This window comes from Aptenodytes forsteri, unplaced genomic scaffold (genome assembly GCF_000699145.1).
Source record: "Aptenodytes forsteri isolate BGI_AS27 unplaced genomic scaffold, ASM69914v1 Scaffold349, whole genome shotgun sequence".
Lineage (NCBI taxonomy): Eukaryota > Metazoa > Chordata > Aves > Sphenisciformes > Spheniscidae > Aptenodytes > Aptenodytes forsteri.
The window spans coordinates 3,756,542-3,784,310 of NW_008794452.1; the positions used below are offsets into that span (position 1 = coordinate 3,756,542).

The 27,769-nt window shown below is 38.1% G+C and overlaps 1 protein-coding gene across 3 annotated transcripts in view; it reads left to right on the forward strand.

Annotated features, from left to right (window-relative positions):
- Positions 1-27,769, forward strand: part of MYPN (myopalladin) — a 79,833-nt gene that overhangs the window by 43,450 nt on the left and 8,614 nt on the right. For all 3 annotated transcript variants that reach the window (XM_009290530.2, XM_009290528.2, XM_009290529.2), the window contains exons 9-18: positions 1,802-1,918; positions 2,665-3,034; positions 5,135-5,722; positions 8,096-8,243; positions 20,396-20,617; positions 21,155-21,304; positions 22,232-22,311; positions 22,830-22,956; positions 24,501-24,708; positions 25,415-25,580. In XM_009290530.2, coding sequence (XP_009288805.1) covers positions 1,802-1,918; positions 2,665-3,034; positions 5,135-5,722; positions 8,096-8,243; positions 20,396-20,617; positions 21,155-21,304; positions 22,232-22,311; positions 22,830-22,956; positions 24,501-24,708; positions 25,415-25,580 — 2,176 coding nt within the window. The remainder of the gene's footprint in view (positions 1-1,801; positions 1,919-2,664; positions 3,035-5,134; positions 5,723-8,095; positions 8,244-20,395; positions 20,618-21,154; positions 21,305-22,231; positions 22,312-22,829; positions 22,957-24,500; positions 24,709-25,414; positions 25,581-27,769) is intronic.

Consider the following 27,769-nt stretch of genomic DNA (forward strand, 5'->3'; position numbering starts at 1 on the left):
ACCTAAATGTTACCACCTTAGGAGCTAAAGATTAACAAAATTAATGTATGAGGGTCCCCTGTATATCTGAGGTTCAGAAGTACACCAGATGATGTAGGACTGAGCTATTTTTATCTAGTTTACCAGTTAAGGAACATTGCATCAGATGTTTAGCCATGTCAGCCATTCCCTTTGCTCCCTACCAGCGTAATATGAGAGTATCACATCAGGTGTTCCACCCCTGATACCAGCAAATCCTATAAAAGTGGCTGGATTTGCTAATTTCAAGGGTCAGAGCAGAACGTAGGCTACTCTGCATGATTTGAGCAAAGGAGCCTTATAGATTTTGGTTACTTCTCCATAACACGATCACTCTCCCTGTTATGCTTTTCACTATTAAAAATATAAAACTGCCCCTCTTAAGACAGAAAATTACCAAAGGAGTATTAATTCTTATGGAATATAAGCTTCTGTAATTCTTCTCCTTGCCCTATTAAAAGTTTTTTACCCCAAAAAATATCTTGAAAGAAACTCCCTCTCTCTGCAATGTCTCTCGCTGAGACTTAGGAATGAATAAATGGAGTTTCTACCAGAACCCACTGATGCTGTTCCTTTACTGTCCAGTGGCATCACTGCTGAGTAATGTGAAGCAGTTTTTAGAGGGTAATCAGTTGGGTGCAGTTGTCACTGCCTCATCACCTGCTGCTCATTCAGAAGGAATCTGGATTTCCATGCATGCAGTGGTTGGCAAATCCAAGTACTATAAACTAGATACTATAATGCCTTAAACTAGTTCTATAATCCTAGTACTATAATAAACTATTATTCTCCTATAGTTGTTAGCAAATAATCTCTTTGTTGCTACTAGATTTTCCTCAGTGATGACATGAAACAATCAAGTTCAAGTGTGGTATGGTCTTCTACAGAAATACTCGTAAAATACTAATCCTGTAGGGATTCAGGAAAGTTTCTTGCAAAATGGTAGCAAAATAGTCACTGACTAGTTGAAGAAATGCTATCAGCCCACATTTCAATACACTTTAGATGTTACTTTCCCTCCCCATCCCAGCTCCCCGGTCAAATGAAAGATTTAAAATCCCATCACGATAGGTATTTATTAGCTGGTACTGCTGCCTGGACATGTCAGATAGTGGTCAGACAGGAATGTCATAACCCCAGGCTGACTTTTCAAGATGGAATTTAATTTTTGCTAGTACAATTTTTCTAGCACGTTTGGTGCCCATTAGTCTTCTTCACAAAGAAGTGAAAAGACAACTTTCTATAAGCACAATTAGCACAATCCCCTCTATCTGCAAATCTGCACTGGTACTTTTGGAAAATACCAGCCTATATGTATGTGTTTTGTATTTCTTCACCTTACAGAGTGACTCCACTTGAATTGTTCCCAGTTAATTATAACTAATCTTTCAATCTGTAAGGAGATAAAAATACATATATTTTAGTGAGTTGTGAGTATAGAGTACACTATATTTCTCCAAATTAAATTTTAAGTTCTTCAGAGAGAAAGTCTGTACTTCATGTGATTAGGAAAACATTTTGTAATGTTTTCCAAACACTGCTGACACCTGTTCTTCACTTTCGTTGGGCATGCTGGAGCACAGAAGGTACCAGTTGCTGCAGACAATGCTGATAACAGCTGCTGCACACAAAGGCTGCCAAAATTGATAATACTGATGAAACTAAAATCAAACGGAGCAAGGTAGAAAACCTTAAGGAAATGTCCCTGAGGGTAGTCAAAGCTTTGTGTGTTTGTTCAATGCATGTTCACTTCAAGTAATAATACTGCTCTGATGCTTTGCAGAGGAAATTTGTACTCTCGTTATTGCTGAAGTATTTTCAGAAGATTCGGGCAGTTTCACCTGTACTGCAAGCAATAAATATGGCACAGTATCTAGTATAGCTCATTTAACTGTCAAAGGTAAGAGTTTGTTTTAGTTCTTTGCTTGCTAGTAAATACAAGCAGAGCAGGCTGTTGCACTGTACAGTCCAAGCTGCTTATCGAACATACAGATTGCTATGTCTTTTCAAAGTGTCCTTCCCCAATTAGAAATGTGAAGGGACAAGGAACATTAGGGAATGAATCCCACACAGTCCTTCCAAAAACACAACTCTTACTGACCTCAAGATTTGGGCAACAGCCATTTTTGGAATCTCTATGGACTGTCTAGTTTGCTGTTTCAATAACCCTTTGGTGCAGAGCCCAAAGGAGGAAACCTCAAAACAGATTCTTTCATATTGCCTACATGATTTATGCTGCCAAGGCACTAAGCAGTTAGGTGAGCAAAGTACAGTACATAAAAGTATAGTGCACTGTTGACTCCAATTCAGCTCAAGTTCTGGCAGCGTTCTTCATAACTAAAAAGTTAGAGAATTCTCTGAAAAGAAAGTTTGTATTTCAAAGATGCTGGTGGAATTCACAGGGGACGTACGTGGCTGAAGACCACTGCTGGATCTTCCAAACTAGAACTGTGTCACTTTTTCCCCTGCCTTTACAATATTCCTTTGTTAAGGGAATTTGTTGTTAAACAAATGATGTCAAACAACTCGGTCCAACAGCTGGAAGGACATCAGAGTGAGTTTTTCCAACTGTAACTTTTGTGATTTCATTTCACTATAATTTATGGTATTTGCATATCACCAAAAGTTTGATATTTGCTATTTCAGCATCTGAAGACAGTAGTAATGCTGCTACCCTTCACACAATGAGCTCAATCAACTTAATTGCTGCTGAACATCAACCTCCCCCACATACTCCTTCCCATCGTGTAGTAAATCAAACACCCAAACCTAAACTTGAAGGTGTTCTTGTGAACCACAATGAACCCAGATCAAGTTCCAAGATAGGTCTCCGTGTGCACTTCAAGCTGCCTGAAGATGATAAAGGAAATGAATCATCATCAGAGGATGGACCTGGCGCTACAAACCAAATCAGACCCAACTATTTCCAAGAGAGAATGAATGGACAGCCAATGAAAATACCAGAGCCAACATCGCCATCCAAGGAACCCCCCCCAGTACTGGCTAAACCAAAGCTGTAAGTAAAAGGGATCCTAAGTCTCAGGAGCATCACTGATATTATTTAGTATTCATAGACCAGGACACTATTGCACTAGAGCAAAAAACTCACAACAAAAAGACAGTCAGTATCACATGGTGCTGGCCTAATTAACCATACTCTTAGAAAACATATTCTACAGAGCTAGATATTTTTTTCTGTACGTCCCTCTTGGGAAAAGTATTCTCCAAATTTAAAAGGAAAATGTTTTCCCTTTGAAATTTTATTTAATCCCACAATGTTTTCTGCTGCAAACAAAAGATGAACAACACTGCTTTTACACAGGCAAAATAAAAGCAGGTTCTTCAAATATATCTTACTCAATTCTGAGTATGCAATTTTGCCAAAACCAGACATATTCAGTCTTATACATAGTATGGGCTAGCAACCAGCTAGCAACTGTAGTCTCAAAGGCCATGCCTCATGACTTTCATGTCTCACAAACGTCATCTCCTCCTAAAACAGATAAAATACTTTGAAGTGTTTGATAATGTGAAACCACTTGAACTAAAAAGCACCTGCATGATTAGTGCACTGTGAGCTCAAGGGGAAATTTTAAGAAGTAGTGTAGTTTTCTTAGAGGACAATTTATAGAATTCATACTGCATTCATAAGAAATACCTTTTCAGCATTTTTGAAACCTCCCAAAGCTAGTTTAACAAAAAGCATGCAGAGTCCTTCATTTCATTTCTTAAATAGGCAGAAGCTTGAACTAAAGGTTCAGGAAGGACTTTTTATAAAGTAATTAATTGGTACTCTTAAGCAGGGATGTAATTTCATAGCATAAACATTACAAGTGAGAAGACAGAACTTACATACCATGTAGCAGAGAAAGAACTTGGAGCAGTCGGGCTTTTTTAATTTGTTAAGCCTATATTCACAGTCCTATTTACTTTCACAGCTATAGTGTGTTTAAGGGGGGAGCAGAAGCAGTATTTAAGTTGCCCAATGCTTGGATAAAGCAGAATTTCTCTCAACCTCCTTCCACCAAAAAAAACTGTAAAAAAGGAGTGCATTATTATGCAGATATATATATGAAGGACACAAAATCAGGATTGCACAACTTCTCACTCTCTAACATTCTACTTTTTGATAGCCTGAAATTGCTATTGTTATCTACCTTTAATGTGATTTTTGTTTAGTACATTATAGAAACAATAATTCTTTTAAATAAAAAGAAGTTCTGTTGACTTCATGTATTTGGTTTGTCAGTACTAGTTGTGGTTGGTCTCTACTTCTACATTTTTCACTTTTTAACATAGTTATTTAATACTCGGTAATTTATTACATGATCATTTTCCATATCCTCTATGTCCTTTTTGGTTTTGGAAGGGGAAAAGTTAGCCAGTTTTCCATATGCTGTATTTCCATATACATAATAACTAAATAAACCGCTTGACAAGGCAAAATAATTTTCCTTAATTGCGAAGTAAAAAAGCCCTGAAGACATACAGAGTAGAGAGCATCTAGGAAACAACAATTGCATGAAATGCAAGTCCTCTCTGAATGATGCACTGCTGCCTGTCACTGAATGTCAACACCACCTAAACTACATTGGTAGTATCTCTTTTGGTGGATTATTACAAAGCTTTATTAGCCAAAATGTTGGTTTCAGAACCCACTTTAACAGGAGCTAAATAACTGCAACCTGGCTTACAAACGCTCATTTAAAATCCGATAAACCAAATCCTACTCTTAGTTACACAAGCAGAGAGGTACAAAGGTGACATACAGCAGAATTTGACAATGCTTTCCATTAAATATCTTTCATCAAGTAAAGTTTATATTTATATTTCATGTGTTAAAATGTAAGAATCATCTTCAGTCAAACAATTTTCAGACAAAAAGCTTTTGTGCCCCTGGCAAAGAAGGGGAGAGGAAGGAAAAGTTTATTTTAGTAGCAAACTAACATTATGCTCTTCTCATACTGTTAAAGAATATGTCATGTAGCAGTTTCCCCTACCTCTTACTGTATCACAGGACATAGAATTTTTTTCTCGCAATTCACATATGGAATTGTAGTCAGCCAGCATGTTCAGGGCTCATGACCAATTTTGTTCATCTTTGTTTTACATGCAGTGATCAGACCCAGTTAAAACAGCTCCACAACCAGGTCTTGCTTGAACAACAGCAGGTGCATCAGACATCTACAAGAGAGTTGTCATTCAATACAGCTTTACTGAATTCTGCTACTTCACTCCATCAACAGTCCACCTCAACTATGTACAAACAAAGCAAAGCCTCTGCTTCACAAGCATTCAGCTATACCCGACCTAAGCAGTTCCTACCATCACAAACCACACCGCCCACCAGCTCCTCTTCTAGCTCCTCAGTTACAACATTCAGCAATGTCCCTCAAGGAACTCAAAGAACAAATAACAAGGAAAATTTCACAGGAAATCCTTCACCTGCCCAATCAAGGTCTTCAGGAGGGTTTACAAGCAAAAGTGAACAGTCTCTACCAAGCCCTAAAGAATCTATGGTGCCTCCATTAACACTTTCTACATCTAGTGTAAAACAGTTTCAGCCGCAGAGTGTGACTCCTGCTCCTCTCTCCCCAACTGGCCGGATTCAGAATCCAGTAGCTTTCCTTAGTGCTGTTCTTCCTTCACTTCCTACTGTGCCATCAACCAATGCTATGGGACTGCCCAGAAGTACACCAGCCACGTAAGTAGCATAAACAGTATGTGCAGAAGCAGGGGCAAGAAATACTCATAAAGGAAACTAAGATGTATTTCTGCTCAAGGGTTCAGTGGGGAGCTTGTTGAAATGCAAGTCATTCGTAAAATAGAAAAGCGAGTTATTCATATATTCTGGTCATTTCATCTAACCTTTACATTCAGTTAAGAAAGGAAGAGATAGTAGCTTCTATAGTAAGATGCATCAAAGGTAAGATAAATTCAAGATAGAGAAATGGGAGTTTATGAACAGATATATACAAGAATTTGGGGGCTCACAGATTCATAACACTGTACTAGTGTGAGATAGGAGATTTCATGAGCTTGCAGGATAAGTCACTCCAAGATCATGTGTCTATATGAGCTATAAAAACATTCTTACCTATTGTAAGCAACGACTAAAGTTTTAAAAGGTACCTCATAATGTAAGTTATTTCTTAGTCCAGGTAAATCTAAGAAATAACTTATGTAAAGGTTTTTTTTTTCTGGTTGCAATACTTTCTATATTTAAAGTCCCCCAGAAAAATCTCAGGAGAGTTAATGTTTTGCACATAAATATTTTAATTGAAAGCCAGCATGATTTCTGTGACAAAATGGCTACCACCATACAAGCAAATAAGGATGATGATGTACTGGAAAGGTTGTGGCCTTAAGAGTTCCTTCCTTCCTAGTAGAGTTGAAATTAATATCCCTTTTGTGTACTGCATGAACCCTATGTTAGCACGGCTAGCACCAGTAGATTGATACAACTTTTCATCCACAGAATTCCAAATCCCGCACAAAGTAAGGAATATTTCCCCCTTTTACCAATGGTACGCTTCAAGGTAGTGATAGCCATCAGTAAGTCACAATCTCCTAACTATTTTGCTGATACTACATCAACCAATCTGTAATTATAACAGGAAAAAAGTGTCCCTGTATGCATAACATTCACCATTCTGTGTGCCAAGAAATCCTGCCTTCAAACCATTATTGCACTCCTACTCCCAGACTTCCTAGTTCCCCAGCACAGCCACATAATCGCCATCACCCTGTGGCACATGCCTGGAGTCCTTCACGGCCCTGGCATCACAGGCAGGCATACATAATAAAGTTATAACGTTCACAGTGAAGGTTTTAACTATACCCCACTCAAGCCTTCGGCCTGCTTTCACAACACTGCAACAGCAAGCAAAAATCAACTGCAGCTACTCATCCACTCCCTCCCCTTCCGAGCTGGTGCACAAGTGCTCAAGCACTATTCTCTCTGCATTAATGACACTTAACCCTTTCAAAGTGCTTTACTTTTTCTAACTGTTGTACACGCATTACCAAATAAATCCTTACAATATGCCTACCAGGTAGAGTAGTTAAATATTGTTTTCTTCATTTCACCTTTCCTGGGTCCCAGCCCAGAGCTGAATTCCCCCATAACTAGAGCTCATTGTGCTAAGATTCAAATCTAGATCTCCACATGGGAGACAGTCAAAGTGAGGGCACAAAAGATCAGGAAGGAACCTGAACAATGTCTGTGCTAATCTGTGAATATCTACTGAAGTTTCAGCTTCCTTTTTTGGCATTATCAATTATAATAATTCTGGTTACAAAAGCAGTGAGAGATCACTATGTCTGCAGAACAACAAAAGGAAGATATCTTGCACAGCAATCATTAGTTATGCCTTTTACCTAGACCCCTTGTTATTAAGATGCCAACTCCTGGTAAACTACTGGAACATTGCACCCTCTCTAGTAGTGTGTGGCTGCTGTGCTTCAGCAGTGCACTCTCACAGTCTCCCAACAGTCTTATTTAAGAATTTAACTATTTTCAAACCTTACTAAAATAAAGCAGACATCTATAAAATAAAATAAAAAAAATAAAAATAAAAATAAAAATAACTGTTGATGTTAGGTGTCATAAAAGGGTGAGAGAAATGAAAGCAGTAAAAGTTCATGGAAAGAGTAAATGATCAATGAAGATGTGAGATAAAGATCAATGAGAAATTGTATTAACTTTTAAATTATTGCCTGATACAGTAAAATGTACAAATTGTATACCTATGGTAACACCTATACACATTTCTTTAGCATTCATTGTGACATCATTATTCCAGGATAAATATAAATGGAACTTAGCTGCTTATTATAGTATTATAATGCTTATTCTCTTTAAGACGTGTGTCCTTAATTCCTACTGGCATGGGAATAGGACGCACCATTAAAACAGTACCAAAAAAAATCAAATCCCATATTGTGCTTTGGCTTCTACATAAATAAATAATAGGTTCCTCCAGACAACTGAAGCGTAACATATCATATCACACAGGTGAAAAAAAAATATATATACTGGTTGCTGCATATTAGTATCAGAATTTTCTTTTAATAGCCCAACCCAGGGATTAACAAAGAAAAATCTGAAGCCTCTGCCATTAGCAACAGATGATTCTATTCGGGAAAATAAAGCTGCACTTGTAAAGGACCTAGAAAGAAAACTGCATTTCAGAGAGGATGTTAATCAACAAAGTAGTCAGCAGGTAAGAAAATCGAGTGTTATTAGAATAAATTTCACTCATGAACAAGATATGTATTATGACTTGTGAAACAAAAGGTGTTTGTGTGGTTGAGCTGCGACACTACTTTGCAGAGTAAAGTTTTGTGGTAAGTACTGGTTTGGAATAGCTAACTGGAGCTTTAAATAGGAAGTATGAGGGGATGCAGTTGTAGAGGGTTTACTTTGTGACTGAGTAGCATTTTTAATTTCTGATCATCTCTATTAGAGACCAGTGGGAATGTAAAACTTTTTTCTTTTCATGGAAGCTTCTACACATTGGATCTCATTTTTTCACTTTACAAGTTGCTCAACTCATTGCACAGATACACATTCATACACTGTATATTTTTAAGACAAATTAAGGAGTAAAGTAATCAAACTGTTTAAGAAATGGTTTCTGGTTTTGCTTTGGTTGAACTAAAATGCAGTATTCAATTTTTAGCATTAAACCTATTTTTCCAAATCTCCCAACTTATATGAATTGACAGGGACTTGGTAGGAACTTAATAAAGTTTTTGGTAGCTGTTACTGGCATACACCGAACTTTAGGCCTAGCATTACTAGAGTTTAGCAAAATAACAAGCCTTTTACACAGTTCAAGGAACTAAGTATCAGTTCATTCTTAACTGGAATCAATCAATTCACCGGATCTGGGCAGTGTCTATGAAATTAAAGAAGAAATAAAAAATGAAATAATATTTTGAGGTTGAAATCACTGTAAATCAGGTTCAACCACCCTCAAATAACAGTAGGACACACTAAGGACTGCTAGATAGCTTTCTGTCTGTAGGTGGTTATGCTACTCTCACCTTGGCCACGGAGCCCCGCACAGCTGTCCCACCAGCTCAGGCTTAACGCAGCAAATAATGGTTTACCCTGATCTGTCATCAACAAGGGAACTTTTCACAAGGTCTATTAGCCCTTCTGACAGAGAACATGCAAAGATAAGCAAAAAGCCATGGAGTCTCTGGAGTAAATTACCCTCTGTGGACAACTGCAGTGTAATCCCTGTTTTTTTAATTTTGCTGTTGACCTTTCTTTCTGACAGATCATGCTGCCAAAGCACTTTGAGTAAAACAACTGGCAAGCAGTATGTTTCACAGATGAATCACAAGTGTTACAATTTGTACTTGCTATGGTAGTAAGACAAATTATTTAGAGAGCTACTGTGAAATACCAATCAGTCTTTCGAGTTAACTGCATGATAACCCCTTTAGAAACAATGATCCTACTAGTGTCAAAGTTATCTGCTGACAGCAGAAGTTATTTATACACTTATTTGCTATTCTGTATGAGACTAAACCAAAATCTTGATTCCCAAATCCCCCAAACACTGAAAAACTTCAAAGCTGGCACTTTTCTAATTGTTATGGTAGTTAGAATGCCAATGGTAATGAACTAGAAAACAATTTTAGGATTGCTCAATATAAGTTCCCTCATTTTCCCCTCAGTTCCCATCTTTAATCACTTCTGATTTTATTCTTCCACATCCAGGAAAACCACTGCTCAGACTGACCCCAGCAAATTCAAGTCTGAGTTTTCTCCTCAGTGAAAGCAGTGATTATTTAAAGAGATGAAAGGATGCATAGTATTTTCCAAAATTCCTATCACTTTGCCATTTATAGAACAATCAACATCGTGTGAATAATATGTTGGAGTACTGGATTCACACCCATAGATTTTGTCCTGTTTTTTCCTCTTGTAGTTACCACAGAATTTAAAAGGAGACATTTTCATCCTATATATAGCATATCTGCATTAAATTGATTATTATAATGGTAGGGAAGGGCTTCTTACTCACTTTCTCATAAATACAAATGTAACTCTCCTCTGTATGAGAGATCACTGCATACTGAATGGAGTACAGCATCCAATAAGAATCTCAAAGTGTTGGCTTCTTTGTATTTTCTACATGGTATTTTAAGAATTCCTTCTCATAAAATGTGTCCTATAGCATATTTTTATTTAGAGAATTGTATTGTAACCCCGTATTTCAATAGCAGCATTTGGTCCCATTTACAGTATCTACAGAGCACGTAGGGATCATCTAGAATGAAAGCTGCAGATGACAAGTCTGTGTCTTAAAATACTGGTATTGTCTTATATTACTACATAAAGTGCAACAATGACATGAGTGATTTACATCCTGGTGCTCTATTTATTATCTATCATTGACTTCCATATGAAAAGTGTTTAGCTTACAAGTCAAGATTTTCCTAAAGTGTCAGCATTATGCACTCAGCATGATATCTTATAATCCAGATGTACTCCTTCTGTTTCATCCAGTACATCATTCATCACCAACCATAAAAAAATCCAGAATCAGAACATAGTTGGTAGTTTTGCTGATGTTGCACGAGACAGAACAGATTAGTCTCTGGTCTTCTACAGCTATGATAATCATGCAGTGCTGACAGAAATACAAATATGATTTTGCTAAGATTCTAGCTGCAACTTTGATCAAGTACATGCACTAACAAGCTGTCATTTTTACCAGAAAAAAACACCATACCTGTCATTTATGCAGATGGTAGTATGCTATATTGCCAGGTGAAATTTCATCACAATTAGGAGCATTGAAAAAAAGAGGTTCAGTTATACCAAACGTCTTCAGTCAGATTTGCTCAGTTCTTTCAAACAGAAGAAAGACTAAATGAGGATTAGCTTTAGGCAATTGCAGGAAGAGGTTAGGACAAATCCCAGGATATAGGAGACTTAACTCAGTTTCTTCCTTGGCCAGTTGAATTCATAACTCTTAACTCCCGTAAGGACAGCCTAACTCCTTGCCAGTGGGTATGTGTACTGTTGGTGCTGTCCCAGGTTGCACAAATAATTAAGCATTCTTTATCAGCAGGATAAAAATCTGGAAATTCCACCTTTCAGAATAGCTCCCTTAACAGGAGACCTGAGCCTTTCTCTCACCTTCTCCAGCTCAATGAATAAAACTTAAGACTTCCAGGCAGTGTGGAACAGGACCTCCTTTAGCAGGACATTTCAGAGAGCATTTCAGCTTAATGGTTAGGGTTGTTTGAGGAAGCTGCTAGAATCCTTTCTTCCAGTTGTGTGGAGAAAAGAAACAGAGACAGACTGAGAGAGAGAGAGAGAGAAAGAAAAAGAGACTCACTCTCCTGCCTAGGAACTAGGATAAACACCTGGATTCTTGTCCTTGCTGTAATGGATGTTTCAGTATTTCTGCAAAGTCAAAGAGGACAAGAAGGACAAAGAACTTCCCTGTCCACTCGTCTCCGCCCCCATAATGTTTTCTTAGCATGGAGCTCAGAGCTTCCTCTTGGAGACTGAGGTTGAAATCCTCTGAGACAAAGCATCCAAGTCTCATAACCTCAGTGACTGTCTGGGCTACTGCACCATTTGATGAAAGGAGAGCACTGCCAGTGTTATCTCCACTTCCCAAAATCTGTCAGTCTAGTCCATTGGGCCTTTTATCTTCCTTACAAGTAAAATATCTTGGTAATGTTCAGTTAGAATACGTCATGTAGAAATAAAAAGGTGTGTGGGGAGAAAAGGGCAAGCAGAGAATTTGCGGGGATTTTGGTAAATGGAAAAAAATATAAATGTGTAATGCAAACTGATTCTTTTACCCTGGTATTTGAAAACATTTACAGACTTCACCAATGGGACTATACATAGAGGAAATTCAGCTTTACAGGCAAAACTTAGAAATTAATGATATTATCTCCTCAAAACTTTACTGTACAAATAATATAAAATAGAAAAATGAGGTAATTAAACCTCAAAATCCTAGACACTAATAAAAATAAAGGAATTAACTGTGCAATAATAAAGGAGAGTTAAGTACCTGGGCCTGGTTTATACCTTTTGGTTATAAGAACTACAAATTGTGCTCACATATCTCTGTCATTTACTATGAAGAATATCATGTGGCAATGCTGGTTGGTTGCGTCTTATGTAAGACCCAGATAGCAGCGTGGTCACTGCCTTATTTTTAGGACAAAGAGTAAAGCTACAGCTGTTTAGACAATTATGCACAGCCCTCACATGAATATTCTTTACTTTTGCTAGGGAATGCTTTATAACAGATTTCAGAGCAGAAGAGATGCAGGGTTTGTCCAAAAGCTTTTAGATCATTAAAAACCACGGCCTGTAAAGCCATATGCAGAACACAACTCATCACACAGGCCACATCACCACTAACACCTCAACACTGATCAAACAGAATCATCTCCTTGCAGTTTGCATACTAAGCAGTCAGCCTCAGAAGGGTCGCAAGAATCACCAAGAGCTCTGTTCCCCAGAGCACAAGAATTACACTTAATTCAATCACTCCAAAAATCTTGCTCAAAAACAAGCTTCACATTATCTCCCAAAGGTCAGCAAACGTAGGCAATTTTGGACTAAGGATGGGAATTAAACCCCAAGGAGTCCTCACAGAAGCTTGTTTGCTCTGTACTAGAAATGAGAAGAGATTTAAGAACCTGTCCAAGACAAATTACCAGATCTTGACATTAATAGGTATAAACTCCCAATAATCGTGGGAATGAATAGTTGAACAACCACTTGTAGCTGTCTTCTCAAGATCTAGATCTAATCAGCAACAAAGTACAGACGGGTTTTCCTGGTAGGGATCCTGGCTTGCAGAACTCATCACCTAGGAAAGGGAACCCATCACCTAGGAAAGGGAACCTGAGCTCCTCATGTTTTCACACACACACACAAGCTGCTCGCTCCAGCTGATAAGTCTGTGGGAGTTGGAGATGCAAACCTCATTTGCTTTCTCTTCTGTTTTCCTCTTGCTCTATCACTTTGAGCTGAACTGTATTTTGAATATTGTCTAGCTGTGTACCACAGATGACTTGCTAGACTCTTCAAAGGTTTGTGCTTACATTTGGATAGCATGATATTCATGCCTTGTGCCATGTAAGAGGGCCCAACTGCAAGAAATAAGTCGCTTCAGTGATACCTCTCCATGGGACATGATAAGTGAAGAAAAGCATGCATATTAGATCTGTTGGTTTTTGATTCTCACTGCTGAAAGAGAGAGGGAGGGGGGGAGAGTGAGAATCCAAAATAAACAGAAGATTTCAGTCAGAGTAGCCTACATTAGACGTTGAAGCCAAGGAGTGTTATAGCTTGGAAACAGACACTGAGATGCAATATATGCCAGTTTCTTAGATAAACTGCTAACTGGATTTAGAGTAACTCTGCCAAAAAGCCAATCTAATAAAAGTTACAAAACTGGGATTAAATTGGGAAATTTGTGTGGAGTTGGCAATGAGTGGCAAACAGAATTATGTTTTTATACAGTATATGAGAATCAACATTCAAATAAAGTTCTTCTAGCCTTTCTATTTGTGGTAATTTCCATGGGTTACTATGCTAATGTCAGAATATTTTGATGCTACAAGCTTCTACTAACTGTAAGCATGTATTTTCACTAAGATCTGAATCCCGCTAAAGTCAACAGCAAGATGGGTTTTAACTTCAACAGATCCAGGATTTTAGAACTTGTATTCACACACAAAGGTGCTTAAAAACTTACAGGAATTACTACAGTCTGTGCAATTCCCCTTTTTGCCAAAAAGGTTCACAGGTAGCAGAAGGATCCAGGAGCTAGATTACTTGACTCAAGATCTAGGAGAACATGATCCAACTACCTGCTCTGTCACAGACTTTCTATGTTATCTTAACAGGTCACTTAGCTTCTTTAGGCCTCAATTTCTCATATGTAAAATGCAGGTAACAGCCCTGCCCTGAAGGGTGCCTTGCTGTCAGGTGCTCCTAAAATTATGGTGATGGGGCCAAATAGATCAATCACGGAGACAAAATGAGGTGAATCTGTACCTTCAACGAGACTTGCATTGAGAGAAGGTTTTGTTTGCCATACTGGTCAAATTACAACCATCCAGCAGCACCCTACAACAATATTGCCAAGGCAGTGCAAAGGCTAGCGGCTCCCCAGAAGAAAATCTGCATTTCACTTCTCCACCTGCCCCAAATTCCCACTAGCACTTCTCTTTTTTTCTTTTTCTTCCTTTTGAGTTAACTTTCTTCTAGCTCACTCCTGCAGAACAGGTCACTGTGGGATCGGATGACCGCCAGTGATGGCGGGAGGGACGTGTGGGAGCATATGAATATGAGCAGGGAGGGAAGCAAGGGAATGCTGCTGCTAGCACAAGCTGGCAACTAAACTGGTTCAGCTACATTGTCAAATCATATACTGAATACGCTATACATCTCTGTGTCAATAATGCTGCACAGCTCACTTACAAGGTGCTACTAATGACTAGAGAAAAATGGTACAGATCTGCTTAAGACACATATTCACCAGTGCATTTCCTGGCTTTGCTCTGGCTGGTTTTAACAGTCTTTTACCCTTCTACTTATAACCTGCCAATATCAATGCCGCCATCACTGCCTACTCCCCTGTTGCTAATGCATGTAAGTGAAATATTCAGGTTTCAAAAGTTACAGTCTACTCAGCATATATAGATAATTTTATACAATTATATGTATTATATATATTCTAATTTGTACAGAATATTTACACCTCTAGATAGGAGCTTGAATTTTAGTTTTCTAACTGGGAGATAGCACAATTTTAAACATCTGGCTACTATATTAAACAAGTATCTGAATTCCTGTCTGTAAAATTTCATATTCCAGGAAAGTTGCCAAAAAGCAGCTGAAACCCTACATTTTTGACCCCAAAACAGAGCTTGAACTTTTGTACTCTTTCTCTTAAGTCTCCCCAGTATGCTGAACTGCAGCCTAGTTTTAACATTGTACCCAGTGATCACATGGACTTGTTCTTTGTGTGATGCTTTACGAAATACTTGTCTGAACCACACTTTGCCCTACTCCACTTATGTAACCACATTCAGAAATAGCTTTATGGCTTATGTGATAAAAACAGCTCTTCAGAAAGCTATATTAATAACTATTTTCTGTTCTTGCTAATCCTAGAAGAAAATCTACCAAACAAGCAAAAAACTCCAAGATTATATTCTCTATACAACTGTGTATTTCCACTTATGTCAGAGATTCCTGTTCTTTCTAAGAAGTTTGGTATAACACCTTCAGTCTATGTATGATGGTGTTAAAATTTTCACAGCAATGTTAACTTAGTCTTGTTGGTTTGTGTGTAAATTTATATAAGCGTATATATGCACACTAAACAACACATTTAGAAAGACAAAGACTGAAGTATGAGCACAACACACAGAAAACACTTTGGGGCTGTGGGAACCCTAACTTCCGTATTTTCTAATTTAAAATGTATTTTTGAATATAACTCCTTAAAATGACCAGTCCAAACACATGCAGTCAGCCTGCACAGTTCCTAGCCAGAGACTGTTGCGTTAGCATGGAAACACTAATGACTCTTGTGGCTTCCGTGGACAAAGAAGCAGCCATCAGTAATGACAGCCCAGTGTTGATAGTGCAGCTATATGCATTTGTTCTGACAAACTGCTACTTTTATTTTATACCTTTTTCTGTGTGTGCACATACATCCAGAGTTACATGCACTCAAGAAATGTCAAAGAAAACCTGTCCGTGATTAACTTAAAAGTAGCCCCATGAAATACATTCCTTCCTCTATCATATTTTCTACTGCAAGCAGATGTATGAAAAGGAAGAACTGCTCATATTTCTTAATGAAGTAAAGTTTGTAAGAAGTTAGTATCTTCAGCACATCAGTCAGGAAAAAAATGACACACTGTGATCACAGAAAACTTTTTCAGATCTAAAACAGAAGCAAGAAACATTAGGTTAATTACAGTTTGAAAATAATTGCTCTAAGTTTAATTTATGTTAGTTGGTTAGACAACTTAAGACAAACCTGTACCTTGGAGTAGAGTTAATAAAAGATGTTAACTATCTCTATCAGCATTGTTTGGTTTCATCTGTAGGCCATCATGGCTACAGCAACCCTATACTATTAATTTCTTATTACATACCACAACTTCTATGATTCTATGATTCTATGATTCTTTTGGACAGCAATGAATCTGAAAAAAAAAATCAGTATCAAAAATTGCTGACTAAACTCAACTATCTATAAACAATACTGGACTCTTCCATTAGCTTGCAGTATTTCATTGCCTCTTAACTCCACTCTGTATCATTTTGTTCTGGAGTCAATACCTTACTCATTAATGTCATGCCTTGAAAGTGTAATGGTAATGCCTTCCTAGCCCCATTACTTCCCTCTGCCAGAGAGCACCATATGATGAAAAACTCACTTCAGGGACCAAGCAATGATTCCCCAATCTTTAACGATACAGTTGAGGATGTATTAAAAGTATAAAAGTACAATACTGCCTTTTTAATTTGAAACAGTATTCTTGTCATTAGCAATTTTCATTTCCAAAACCTGCTTTTGACACAGCCACCAGAAAACTGAACTAAAGAAAAATTTGATCTAGAGATTAGTTACATCATTCTGAAAAAAGTCATCACGTTCACGCTTTGTAGGTCTAATGAAACATGCATGTAGCTCAATAAAGTTGAAGACTCTGTACAACTAACATAGTCCAGTGGCAGATTTATGTACTGTCATAAAAGAATGTGTTGGTAAGCTTCACAGGGCAGTAAATAACTTGTCTGCTGACTTCCAGATTATGGAGATTGAACAGTTTTGTATGTGGGAGCAGATGCAGGCCCCTTACTTTCTTCCCTTGTTCTTTATTATGTTGCACTTAACAAATAAAAGGTGTTGGCTCTTCCAAAAGCCCTCTTCCAATTTTTAGTCTTCTAGACTACTGCTTTCAGTTGCTATCTGACTCTGAGAAGTCTTAACACTTTTCATCCCCGCTCGTTTTATTCTAATCTGAGCTCAGAGTTGCCCTCTCAGAGTAAAAATTCTTCACGAACTTACTGTGTCTAGCTTCTGAGATAACCAATTTGTGAGTCACTTCACCTACTCTGTCCATCAGCCCTGTTGCCCTCTAAACATACATAACACTTGAAAAATAGCTTATCTTTACAAAGGGAGTAACAGTGCTCAAAAGTGCTCAAATATGGTAAATGAGAAACATGTATGCAAAACAGTGTATTTAGCTTTATAATTATGCTGTCATATAAGCAATATCCAGAAATAATTACATAATTTTTGAGAGGGTCATCACACAATAAACAGTAACATGTTTAAACAGGCAGAAATTAGACTCTCTTTATGATACTTGTTATATTGCCCTGGCCTTTATTCATGTGACAAATAATTAGATGATGGAAAGGGAAGGAGGGAAAGAGATTACCCCTAGCTTAATTAATCCTTAATTAGCCTCCACATTTCCAAAGGCCACACAGCATGTGAAATCCCTGAAAACAATTTCATTCTTAGAAGAATTACATATAGTATCTTCAGGTCCTACTGGAAAATTCAGAGACTCAAGGTAATCCTTTCTCAGTAGGTACAATTTTTTTGCCACAGATTTTGCTCTCTCCTGTCAAGAACTACCTAAACAACATGAAGGAAATTATCAAATCTCTCAAAGAAATGGAAGGAAAACAAAACTTCAAATATGTTCTTCAGTACATTGCTGGCAATGAAGTATTTAGGTCTGAATTCCTTAATTTACGGGAGACTCTAGAACCAAAATATGACTGCAGTCCATTTTGGTGACATGGCTGCTGCTTAAAACATAGTAGTCACTCCCTGATTTTTACTTGCTTCTTCATTCCTAAAAACACACAGGCTTTTTGTCAGTATCAAGGGTAAAAGACTGATGGCTTAACTTTCCCTTAGAACACTATAATCAGCTCTCACCACCTAAAGGGAAAAATGATCGCTTTGGTTGGTCAGAAATCGGAGAATCTCCGGTTTTACACTGGCTTAACTGAAATTAGAATTTGATCTATTGAAGTGATTTGTTGAGACATGCTGTGTGAAAGAAAAAAAGCTCAACAAGATGAAACTTTATAAGGCTGTTTGCTGATCACCAGCTGTTGGCCAGCCCACAGAGGAAACAAAGCCAGCTAAGAAAGTGGATGATACCATCTAGTGGCTGGCTCCCACCCTTTGGCGCATGTCTCGCACACTTCTACAGACCTGCAACCTCAAAAACTCCCGCTTGGCAAAGCTGTACTCCTAGTGGTACATTTGAAGAAAGTATCAGAGCAGACTGTCCCTGTCAGAGTGGAGGGAAAGTGTTAAAGGTAAGGCAGGTATCTTGAAGAGGGGACCCAGCAATCTAAGCTCCCTGTGAACGCTCTTGTTACCTTGTAATTATCGGCACTGCTCCAAAGCTGTGTGGAAGGAACAGCCCTGCAGCATCAGAGAAGAAGGAAGGAGTGGAAGGAGGACTCAGTTTCCAGTAAAGAGAGTTCATTCATCAAAGTCCTTTCCTCCCTACTCTGAGCTCTCTGCCTTTTCCTACCATAGCTAATCTTTACTAGACCTGACCGTACAGCAACCCCCCAAAAAAAAGATTTTAGATTAAGAGACTGATACACAACATCTACCATTACAGTAACAAAATCAGGTATTACCAGGGTGTTTATTCCACCATGGCAATTTCCAACTTTTTTTACTTCATGGCTGCCATGTTTTCCTCCTCTCACCCCCAAGTCTTACAGACCCCTGTTTCCTCAAAACTCCCCTGTAACCTCTCAAACTTTGGCCAGTTCCACCTCCTTGGTCTCCTGAAGAAATCAGAAGACTTTGCAGCTAAAATTCTGTGCTGCCTCTCCATCTTTGCTCCTTACTATTTGGGAACTACTGGTCAAGAGCATAATCAGCAGTATGATGGAATGGCTAAATGATCAGGGATGCAAGTCCCCGTGATTTGGGATCTTTGCTGGTTCTTTAATTAACTTTCTATAAGATTTCAGATGACACATTTTATGAACCTTGTTTCTTCAGCAAATGGAATATATCTAAGGATAGGCTATGTCCTTATTTACTATTCACCAGTTTCTGAAATTCTATTTAAAAAATAAGAATTGCACTTTTGGAATTGCTCAAGTATTTCTCTTCCAAACCACAGACCATTTCCTTCCTATAACAAAGCAACAAAACCCATCGTAATAGCACTATCTGACAGATTAAAGTGGGATTCTGAAGATCCAAGCTTGCCACAGAAGTAGAATAAAACATAAGCCTGTTCTCAGAGATGTCAGTGCCCTTCAATAGAAGCAGGAATGCAAGCTCTGGACTTACAAACTGCATAAATCCAGGTCTGAGCAAACTCATTTCGTTACTGCTACAGGCCTATATATGGTGATACAAATTTCCCCACAAGACAGTTTATAATGACTTAAGCAAGATATTCTTGCAGCTGTCTATGTTAGTGTAGCTAGGCAGCGTCTGCTACCAGAAAAATCCATTCAGGTGTAACTGTAGTGGTCACCATGCCCAGGATAAACATTGGTTTGGTCTCAAAAACTGAAGCTGGCTGTTGGTCTGAAGCTTCACATGTCACAGCAAGAGACATTTGGTCAAATGCCTCTCGGTCTAGACAAGAGACATCCTCATGCAAAACAGAGTAGTAATGAGAGGTTTCTAATTGAATTCAGTGGATTAGGAGGAGGCTCATAATCACATCAAACTATCTGGAAATGGTCATTTATGTAGGAATATACTGTTTTTCTTGCATCATCTGTTTAATCTTCTAAAGATTTAAATGTGATACGTTTTGCTTTCTCAGTTACACCAGCTAGAAATCTGGTCAAGTTTTAACCTGAAGGTAAATTACTCTGAAAATATTTCACTTTCTTCCTAGCTTTCTCTTTTAGTAGGTATAGTTTTCCTTATTTAATTCTGAATTGAAATATATAGCAGTATTCATTTCTATAATTAGCAGGTGAGTAATATTTGAACACAAAATCCTCAAAAATGTGGTATATTTTAATGATGTTTTTTGATGAACAGTGTGCAAGAGTATAGTTTTTTCATAGGGACTTAGCAGAATTACATGTTTGATTGTTTAGCTGCCTTTGAAAAACCTCAGTTTCATTAGTTACATTCTGCAAACTTAAGATGCAGTGAGAATCTGTCTGCAGACTAAATTCAGACTGTTTCAATATGTCCTAGTCTACGTAGGTTTTTTTATTTTCACTCATTTTAGAATTAGTCTAATGACTAGATGTAAACGACTGCAAATACCACAGAACATGACTCGTCTTGTTCAGAACCATGCCTCTCTCACTCTGCAGGAATACAGGATATCAAGCTTTGAGCAGAGGCTGATGAATGAAATAGAATTTCGCCTTGAACGTACCCCAGTGGATGAATCAGACGATGAAGTCCAACACGAGGAAATCCCTACAGGCAAATACATAGCACCAATCTTTGATAAGAGACTCAAGCATTTTCGGGTAATGGAAGGATCTCCTATTACATTCACTTGCAAAATAGTTGGAATACCTGTTCCCAAGGTAGGTCATTCTCACTGTTAGCGGTAAAGGAATAAAAATCAACTACACGCTATTTTCTATACATCCCTCTGGAAAGTCTTACTCCTAAGAACATGGCTCTGTGGAGAGAGCTCTAAAACAAATTATTCCCCCCCAGCTTTCTAAAATAACAATATCTGCTCCTGAGCATGTATCAGGCTTTGATGTACTGTATGCACTGCCTCACAACCACCTGACTCCAAGAGAAACAGAACTTCATAAACCCCCAAAAATTAACTTCTTAGAAAGATGAGAACTGATCTGAGATAACCAGTAATGTGTCTATAGCCAAGAAAAGAGAACCTGACAGGCCCAGCTATGTGAAGGAGATACGCAGCTTTCTGAGTTCAACCTGGAATCATTCTATTTCACATTGTAACTGATCTGCAAATTTTATAATATTCTAAAATTTTTACTAGCAATTGGTCAACTTATGTCATGTTCTTATCTACATTTTTTCTAGTTGCTATTCCACTACAGAGCAAGTGTTAAGTCACTGGGGGGGTCTGATCACTACAGGTATACTGGTTCAAGGATGGCAAGCAGATTTCGAAGAAAAATACGCATTTCAAAATGAACAGAGAAGAAGATGGAACATGTTCTTTACATATTGAAGCTTCTACTAATGATGATGATGGCAACTATACGATTATGGCTGCAAACCCACAAGTAAGGTGTTTTATTTTCCTCTACAAAAATGCTTCTTTCATCTTTTCCTAATATATGTTAATAGGAACACAGATTGGGCCACCTAGTCTGACATCGAGTGGTGACTGTATCAAATTTCAGATGCTTCAGAGGATAGGAGAGGAAACCATGTAATGAAGAATGACGAAACTATTCCCCTACTCTTACGCATCCCAGTCACAATCACTAAAGACATTTTTTTACCTTAATAACTCCTGCTCCATCTTCTGACACCCTGCCCCAATGCTGATAGATACCTTTTGAGATGAGGTGATAAGACAGACATGGTATTTCAGGCAGAAAGAATAGAGCAAGGGGAAAAAAAATTTACACCAAATTTGGAAGTGTTACCAAACACAATTATTCTTTATTTAGGATGCAAAGATGTGGATCTGCAAATAGTCTCATCCCCTAATACCATTCTCCTTCACCCTATGTGCTAGCTTAGCTGTTTATTTAGCAGTACACTCAAGTGTATCAGGCAACTTTTTCCAGTTTAAATTTTTCCTTTTTTCAGAATTATATTTCAGCCCAACTACTTTTCAGTTTCTGTGTGGCTGCATAAACAAGTATGCTAGTACAAAGATACTAGCAGACAGTACCTGTGGAGACACAGTGGCAGGAATTAACAAGCAGGGATAGACTGGTTTACATAGCACCAATGCTAAATGCACTGCCACAGCCTTGAAGAGTCTGAGAAACACACTGCTCTAGACACAAAGAAAACCCTGCCTCAACTGCACTCCACTGCATGCTAATAGCATTTGCTTTGAAAAAGTAATATTTACACTATAGTTCAGTTACTTTATAAAAATAAATCCTAATGCATTGTAAATGTTAAATATTTGTACTTTAAAATGAAATGAGCTATTAACCAACTATTAATTCTGTTTCCATTGTGATTTGCAGGGGAGAATCAGTTGTTCAGGCCACCTGATGGTTCAGAGTATCCCTGTTCGGGGCCGAATACCAGCAATTCAGCCTCACAGGTAAAAGGAAAGACAAGTCCTTCAGACCCTCTTTATGCTTCTTACTGAAGGCATTCAAAGTAACTAGCTACTGTACTTCAATGCACTCTGTACTTCAGTTCTCAACCATAAAATGGAAATAACAGCAGCAGTTCCCTCCCAGCAGGTCACTTCTAGAATGTAACATTTTTGAAGGTCATCTTCAAATACAGGGAAGTTTAAGTGTAGAGCATTATTTCATTTACCTGTTGCAGTGGAGTTAAAGGCAAGGGATGGATTAGCAAGATGAAATTCAGCCAAAAAAGCAAAAAGAAGTAAAGGACAGCCTGGGAATCCTACAATACTACACCATATAGTTAATTTGATAATCTTTCTAAATGGAAAATATGCAAGTATTAAATTACAATCAGTCCATTTCTTTCTGCCCTTTTATTTAACTCAAGCTATCTGTTCATTCTTTTCCACAATTTCTTCCTTTTTTTAAGCATTAGGGAAAAAAAGTTGGACTTCCAACCATACATGCAATTTTTGTGTTGCAGAACACGAGCCCGGGTACCAGAAGGAGACAAAGAGGCAGTTCAAGAACGCTTTTTCAGGCCATACTTTCTACAGGCTCCAGGTGACATGGTAGCACACGAAGGGCGACTTTGTAGGTTGGATTGTAAGGTATTAACTGTTTGCTCTGTTCATTCTCACTTTCCCTACCTCTGTACATGTATTGCTAGGTGTTTTCGTGTTCCTTATTGCATGTATGAACACTTTCTGTTAAAGTTTTAATGCTTCATTTTAAAAAAATATTTCTTATTGCCATTGCCTCTGAGCTGATTCAGGGGATTTCTTTTCAACACACACTATATGGAATGAAAAACACAGAAAACACAACCCCAGAAATAGAAGGCTTTACTTACAAGGTTGTTCAAATTACTAGATATGTTCACCATGTCCTTTACCAGTCCGAACTCCAGAAGTTCATCTGGGAATGACAGGTCCTTCTGCTCCATTATCAGATTCTTGAACATAATCCAGAATAGCACAAAACCGTAAGAAAGAGAGGATTCAGCATGTTGTATTCTGTTCAAACAAATGTTCCCATTGTATTGACTGAATTACTGAAGATTAATACTCCCTGAAAAGAGGGAACAGAGCCCAGTTCATTTTACGCTTCTCCAGCATGCACAGATGCAGAAACATCCCCATTTACAGATTCAAATCCCCACATGAGAGAGTTGTCAGAGATTAGAGTACACGGAGTGAACATCCTGCTATTGAACAGCTTTAAGAAAAACTCATCTGCTCCAACATATTTTGGTAGTCCCTCTATGTCCCAGTAGCACAGCAAAGGTGGTAGTGCTGACACTGACCTCTTCCACGCTCCAGAATGTCTCCTACCCTAAAGAGGGTAGAAGCTCTGAAGCAGAAGTTAATGCCCTGAAGATGAACAAGATTCATTACTACTTAATTTACGATGTAAAGTTTGCTAGGGAGCATGCCAAAGAATTTGGTTATTCTTAGCTCGCTATCCTGGCAGAGCTTGTGAAGCCTTAAAGCATGTCTGGTATTGCACAAACCTGGAAGACAGCAGTCCTCGTTCAGGCAAGTCCCACTTCCCTCTTTCTCTGGTTTGTAGAATATTGTTTGGAAAGCAATATTTTAGACATGAGTAAGTACTTCTATCTATTGGAAAGTTCTTTAAGACTATAATACAGTCTAAAAATCTTTCTAAAAATAATCTATAGTGTTCTAAAGTATGTAAGTTTAACAGCTACAAAGAACTGTATCATTCTTCATCAAAATTTACGAAATACAAAGTCATTTGTATAGAACTCTTTTTCATCTCTGTTAAACTCTGTAGTGGTTTAGATCCAGGGTTTTGATTTATACTCAGCATTTAAAACAAAGAAAACTAGCAGATTACTAGGAGTCTTTTGTGAATCTGATATATAACCAAGTTTCTTCCTTTCTGACTAAGAAAAATGTAGGTATTTCATGCATTTGCTTCTCTTGGGATGTTGTTGCTTGTTTGTTTTCTATTTTTCTCCCTTTTGGAACGAATCAGCAGAAAAACAGAAGCTGAGAAATAAAAAAACCATCTTTCTGTTCTAGATTCTGACATCATTCAGATGGTATCTGAAAAAAAGGCTTATCTATGAATTTACTAAAATCTATTTGTCAGTTTGACATTTGTCTCTAGCTGTTTCACTGTCTGTTAGGTGAGTGGGTTACCAACTCCAGACCTGACATGGCTTCTGAACGGCAAACCCGTCCTACCAGATGGCACCCACAAGATGCTGGTCAGAGAGACTGGAGTTCACTCTCTCCTTATTGATCCTCTCTCACAAAATGATGCTGGAACTTATACTTGCCTTGCCACTAATAAAACAGGACAAAATTCATTTAGTCTGGAGCTCACTGTTGTAGGTAAGAATCACTGAAAAACTAGTCACAATGATGAAGTTACTTGTACGCACTTCTTCAAACTTACCTTACTTAGTTTCCCTATAGACAAGTATAAATAAATAGTTAATCCGTTCATAGTAGGAGAGTTCAACAGCTATAGAACTCATCTGATGGAGGGAAATGAACCTCGTGCTCAGTCGATAGGTACGCTCCTGTTATTAACAGAGGGCTGTAAGAATTCTGTCTCATCATCACTTTACCTCTCTTGTCTTGGCAAAATGACATTCTTAATTTTCTCCCCAGAAAATGCTTCAGGTTTGACTTCATAGTATATGTTAAGGTCTCCCAGATTTCAGTCCCAATTTTATTAGTTTAAAAATGTTTTTAAATAGAAAAATACAAATCAGAATACTGTTCTTTATAATGCCTTAAAAGATGTGAGATATTGAAATTCATAGATCTGGCATTAATTTCCTGCAATGATAGTATGTTTAGACCATTAGATATGCATACATTCTTTTATGAACATCAGTTCTGCCTATTATTTTCTTTATGTTCCCTTACAGAGGCTATGTCATGGCATTTCACTTTCCTTCCAATATCCCATTAAAAATTCACAACCTATTTTGATATGACAAGAATAATTTTGGTTGTGTTCTTCCATACTGTTCAAAGTGAAACAAAGAATAAAATATCTGTTGTCCAATAAATCTTTTTCTTTTTCCAGCAAAGGAAGTAAAAAAAGCCCCCATGTTTTTGGAGAAGCTTCAGAACTGTGGTGTTCCTGAAGGGTACCCCGTCAGATTAGAGTGCAGAGTTGTGGGAATGCCACCCCCCATATTTTACTGGAAGAAGGATAATGAGACCATCCCATCAAACAGAGAGAGGATGAGGTACTGTACCATCGTACCCATGCTTGGAGTTTCTTGTGGCTGGACCAACTGTTTCCATGACAACCTGTGTGATAAGTACAGGTGGCGTTCTTCTTACAACAACTTCTTTCACCCACATAAAGTTTTAAAAAGCTGGCTTCACTGTGAGGTGAACAATAGCTGTTTCCTTGGTTCAGAATAAAGGCATGGAGCATAATATGCCACTGCTTCAGAGAATAGTGATAGATAGACCTTTCAGGTCATAGGCCTGATACAGCATATGCATCTTCTTATCAAAGATACTATGATATGGTATTTTAATGCATTTTAGCACCTTATTCTCTCTCTAAACCGTTTTTTCCTCAGTTTAGTTCTAACTATGGATTAATTCAAACTCAGAACAGTTAGAACATGGTTTTGAATGCCCCAGAGTATGGGATAATAGAGAGTTTAGCATATCAGATACAGAGGCTGATAACAAAGTTCGGTCACAAACATAGGCAAAGACTTTGATCCATGCTTACAAAATACAACGTTTGGGTTCAGCTCTTGCATTCAAATGCATCACTATTTTTTAGGTTTTGCAAAAGAAAAGCTGATGAAATAATGTGCCTGGCTGTAATTAATGAGAAATTAATTGCTTTCATTTATTTTGTAAAGATTTCTACTTCAGCATAAACCTGATTTTTAATATTTTATTTCACTTGGCTCCAACTAATGATCTGATGCAGTCGTTGGATCTCTGAGATCAACTTCAAGAAGTACTACATTTTCACATGCATACCCCGCGCTCTGCAGCAGCACTTGTTATGAATGCACACCTATCATGAGGGAAAGCTTACTTGGAAAAAATCCTTCAGTGGTCTCCCTGTCCCCACTGAGAGACTGCTGTCCCTCTCCAAAAAGCCCACCTGACTCTGATCTTCTATAGCCTGTAGTCTTTATTCCTCTGCCTCTAGGCAGATTATTCAAGGATTTATTTCAAGTACTGGTACTTTCATAGGAATTATGGTTATATACATGCAAACACTGTAATTAATGTAAAATGAACAACTGTCCTAAAATGCCTCATTTCCAGTCGTTTCACAGAAGCTTAGAAAACAAGTTTTTGCTTCAGCTCAGCAGAGGAATGACTAAGGGAAACCTCCCACGCTTCACAATGCCAGGAGCTAACGTCAGGCTTGTAACACCTCTGCTATTTCAGCCAGTCATGACCAGACTGTCTGCCCCCAAGGCTTCAAGTGGTTCTGCACAGATCCACGTGAGCGATGGGCAGCATTGTCCTTGTTTGTCCCTATCTTGCCTCACTATTATCTTCCTGCCTGAAGCCAAGACCTTTTTCATATCATGATATGGACATGCATGAGCTTCTATACTACTGCACCCCCAGCATAAGGCAAATTATGTAGTGCAGGGAGCAAAGGGTGAATGTTCCCTTTTTTATTAGAGCTGTCAGAAGCACAAAATGTCCTCTTGACCTGAAATTCTGTGGTTTGATGTTTCCTTCCAGTTCATAAGGAAACAAAATCTCAAATTTCAGAACTTCCTGCAACTTCAAGTATTCTGATGTGCTCGTCTCCCACCTCTTCCTTTATAATGCAGGAAACAGTTGGGTTGATAGAAAGGACCAACCACAGCCTAGAGAGCAGAGGAGCCTCAGTTCTCTTATACACTATTGAACAGTTTTTCCCAGAAGTTGCAGCCAGAAAGTCTTGGATCACTGAAGAGCAAAGGAAGAGGAGGGAATAATGAAGCAGGTTTCTTTTAGAGCATTGACCAAACGAATTGTTAAGATTTTGCTACTCAGGCATTTTCTCATGGAAAAGGGTGCCATAAGAAAGTTTCTGACTCGGTCTGGTTACTGTTGTGAAAAATATCACAACTTTGTACAAAAGTTCTTGGTATTTTGTTATGTTATTCTTCCAGCTTCTGAACTAGGAAAAAACACAATATGACCGTGCAGCAGCTTTGCATGGGTTTAGTTCATTGGAATTCAATAAACAATTCCAATACTAACACAATACTATTCAGCTCACAGCCACACCATGGCTTTGCACAGCTGAGAGGAGCAAGAACAGATTTCAGCTATTCTGATTATTGGTTGAGGCCATACTGAAAGCAAATCTATTGACTATAAATGTCTTGGACTGCTACCTCTTTGAGAATAGAAGTTACAATGTATCTATTTAATATTTAATGTACATACTGTA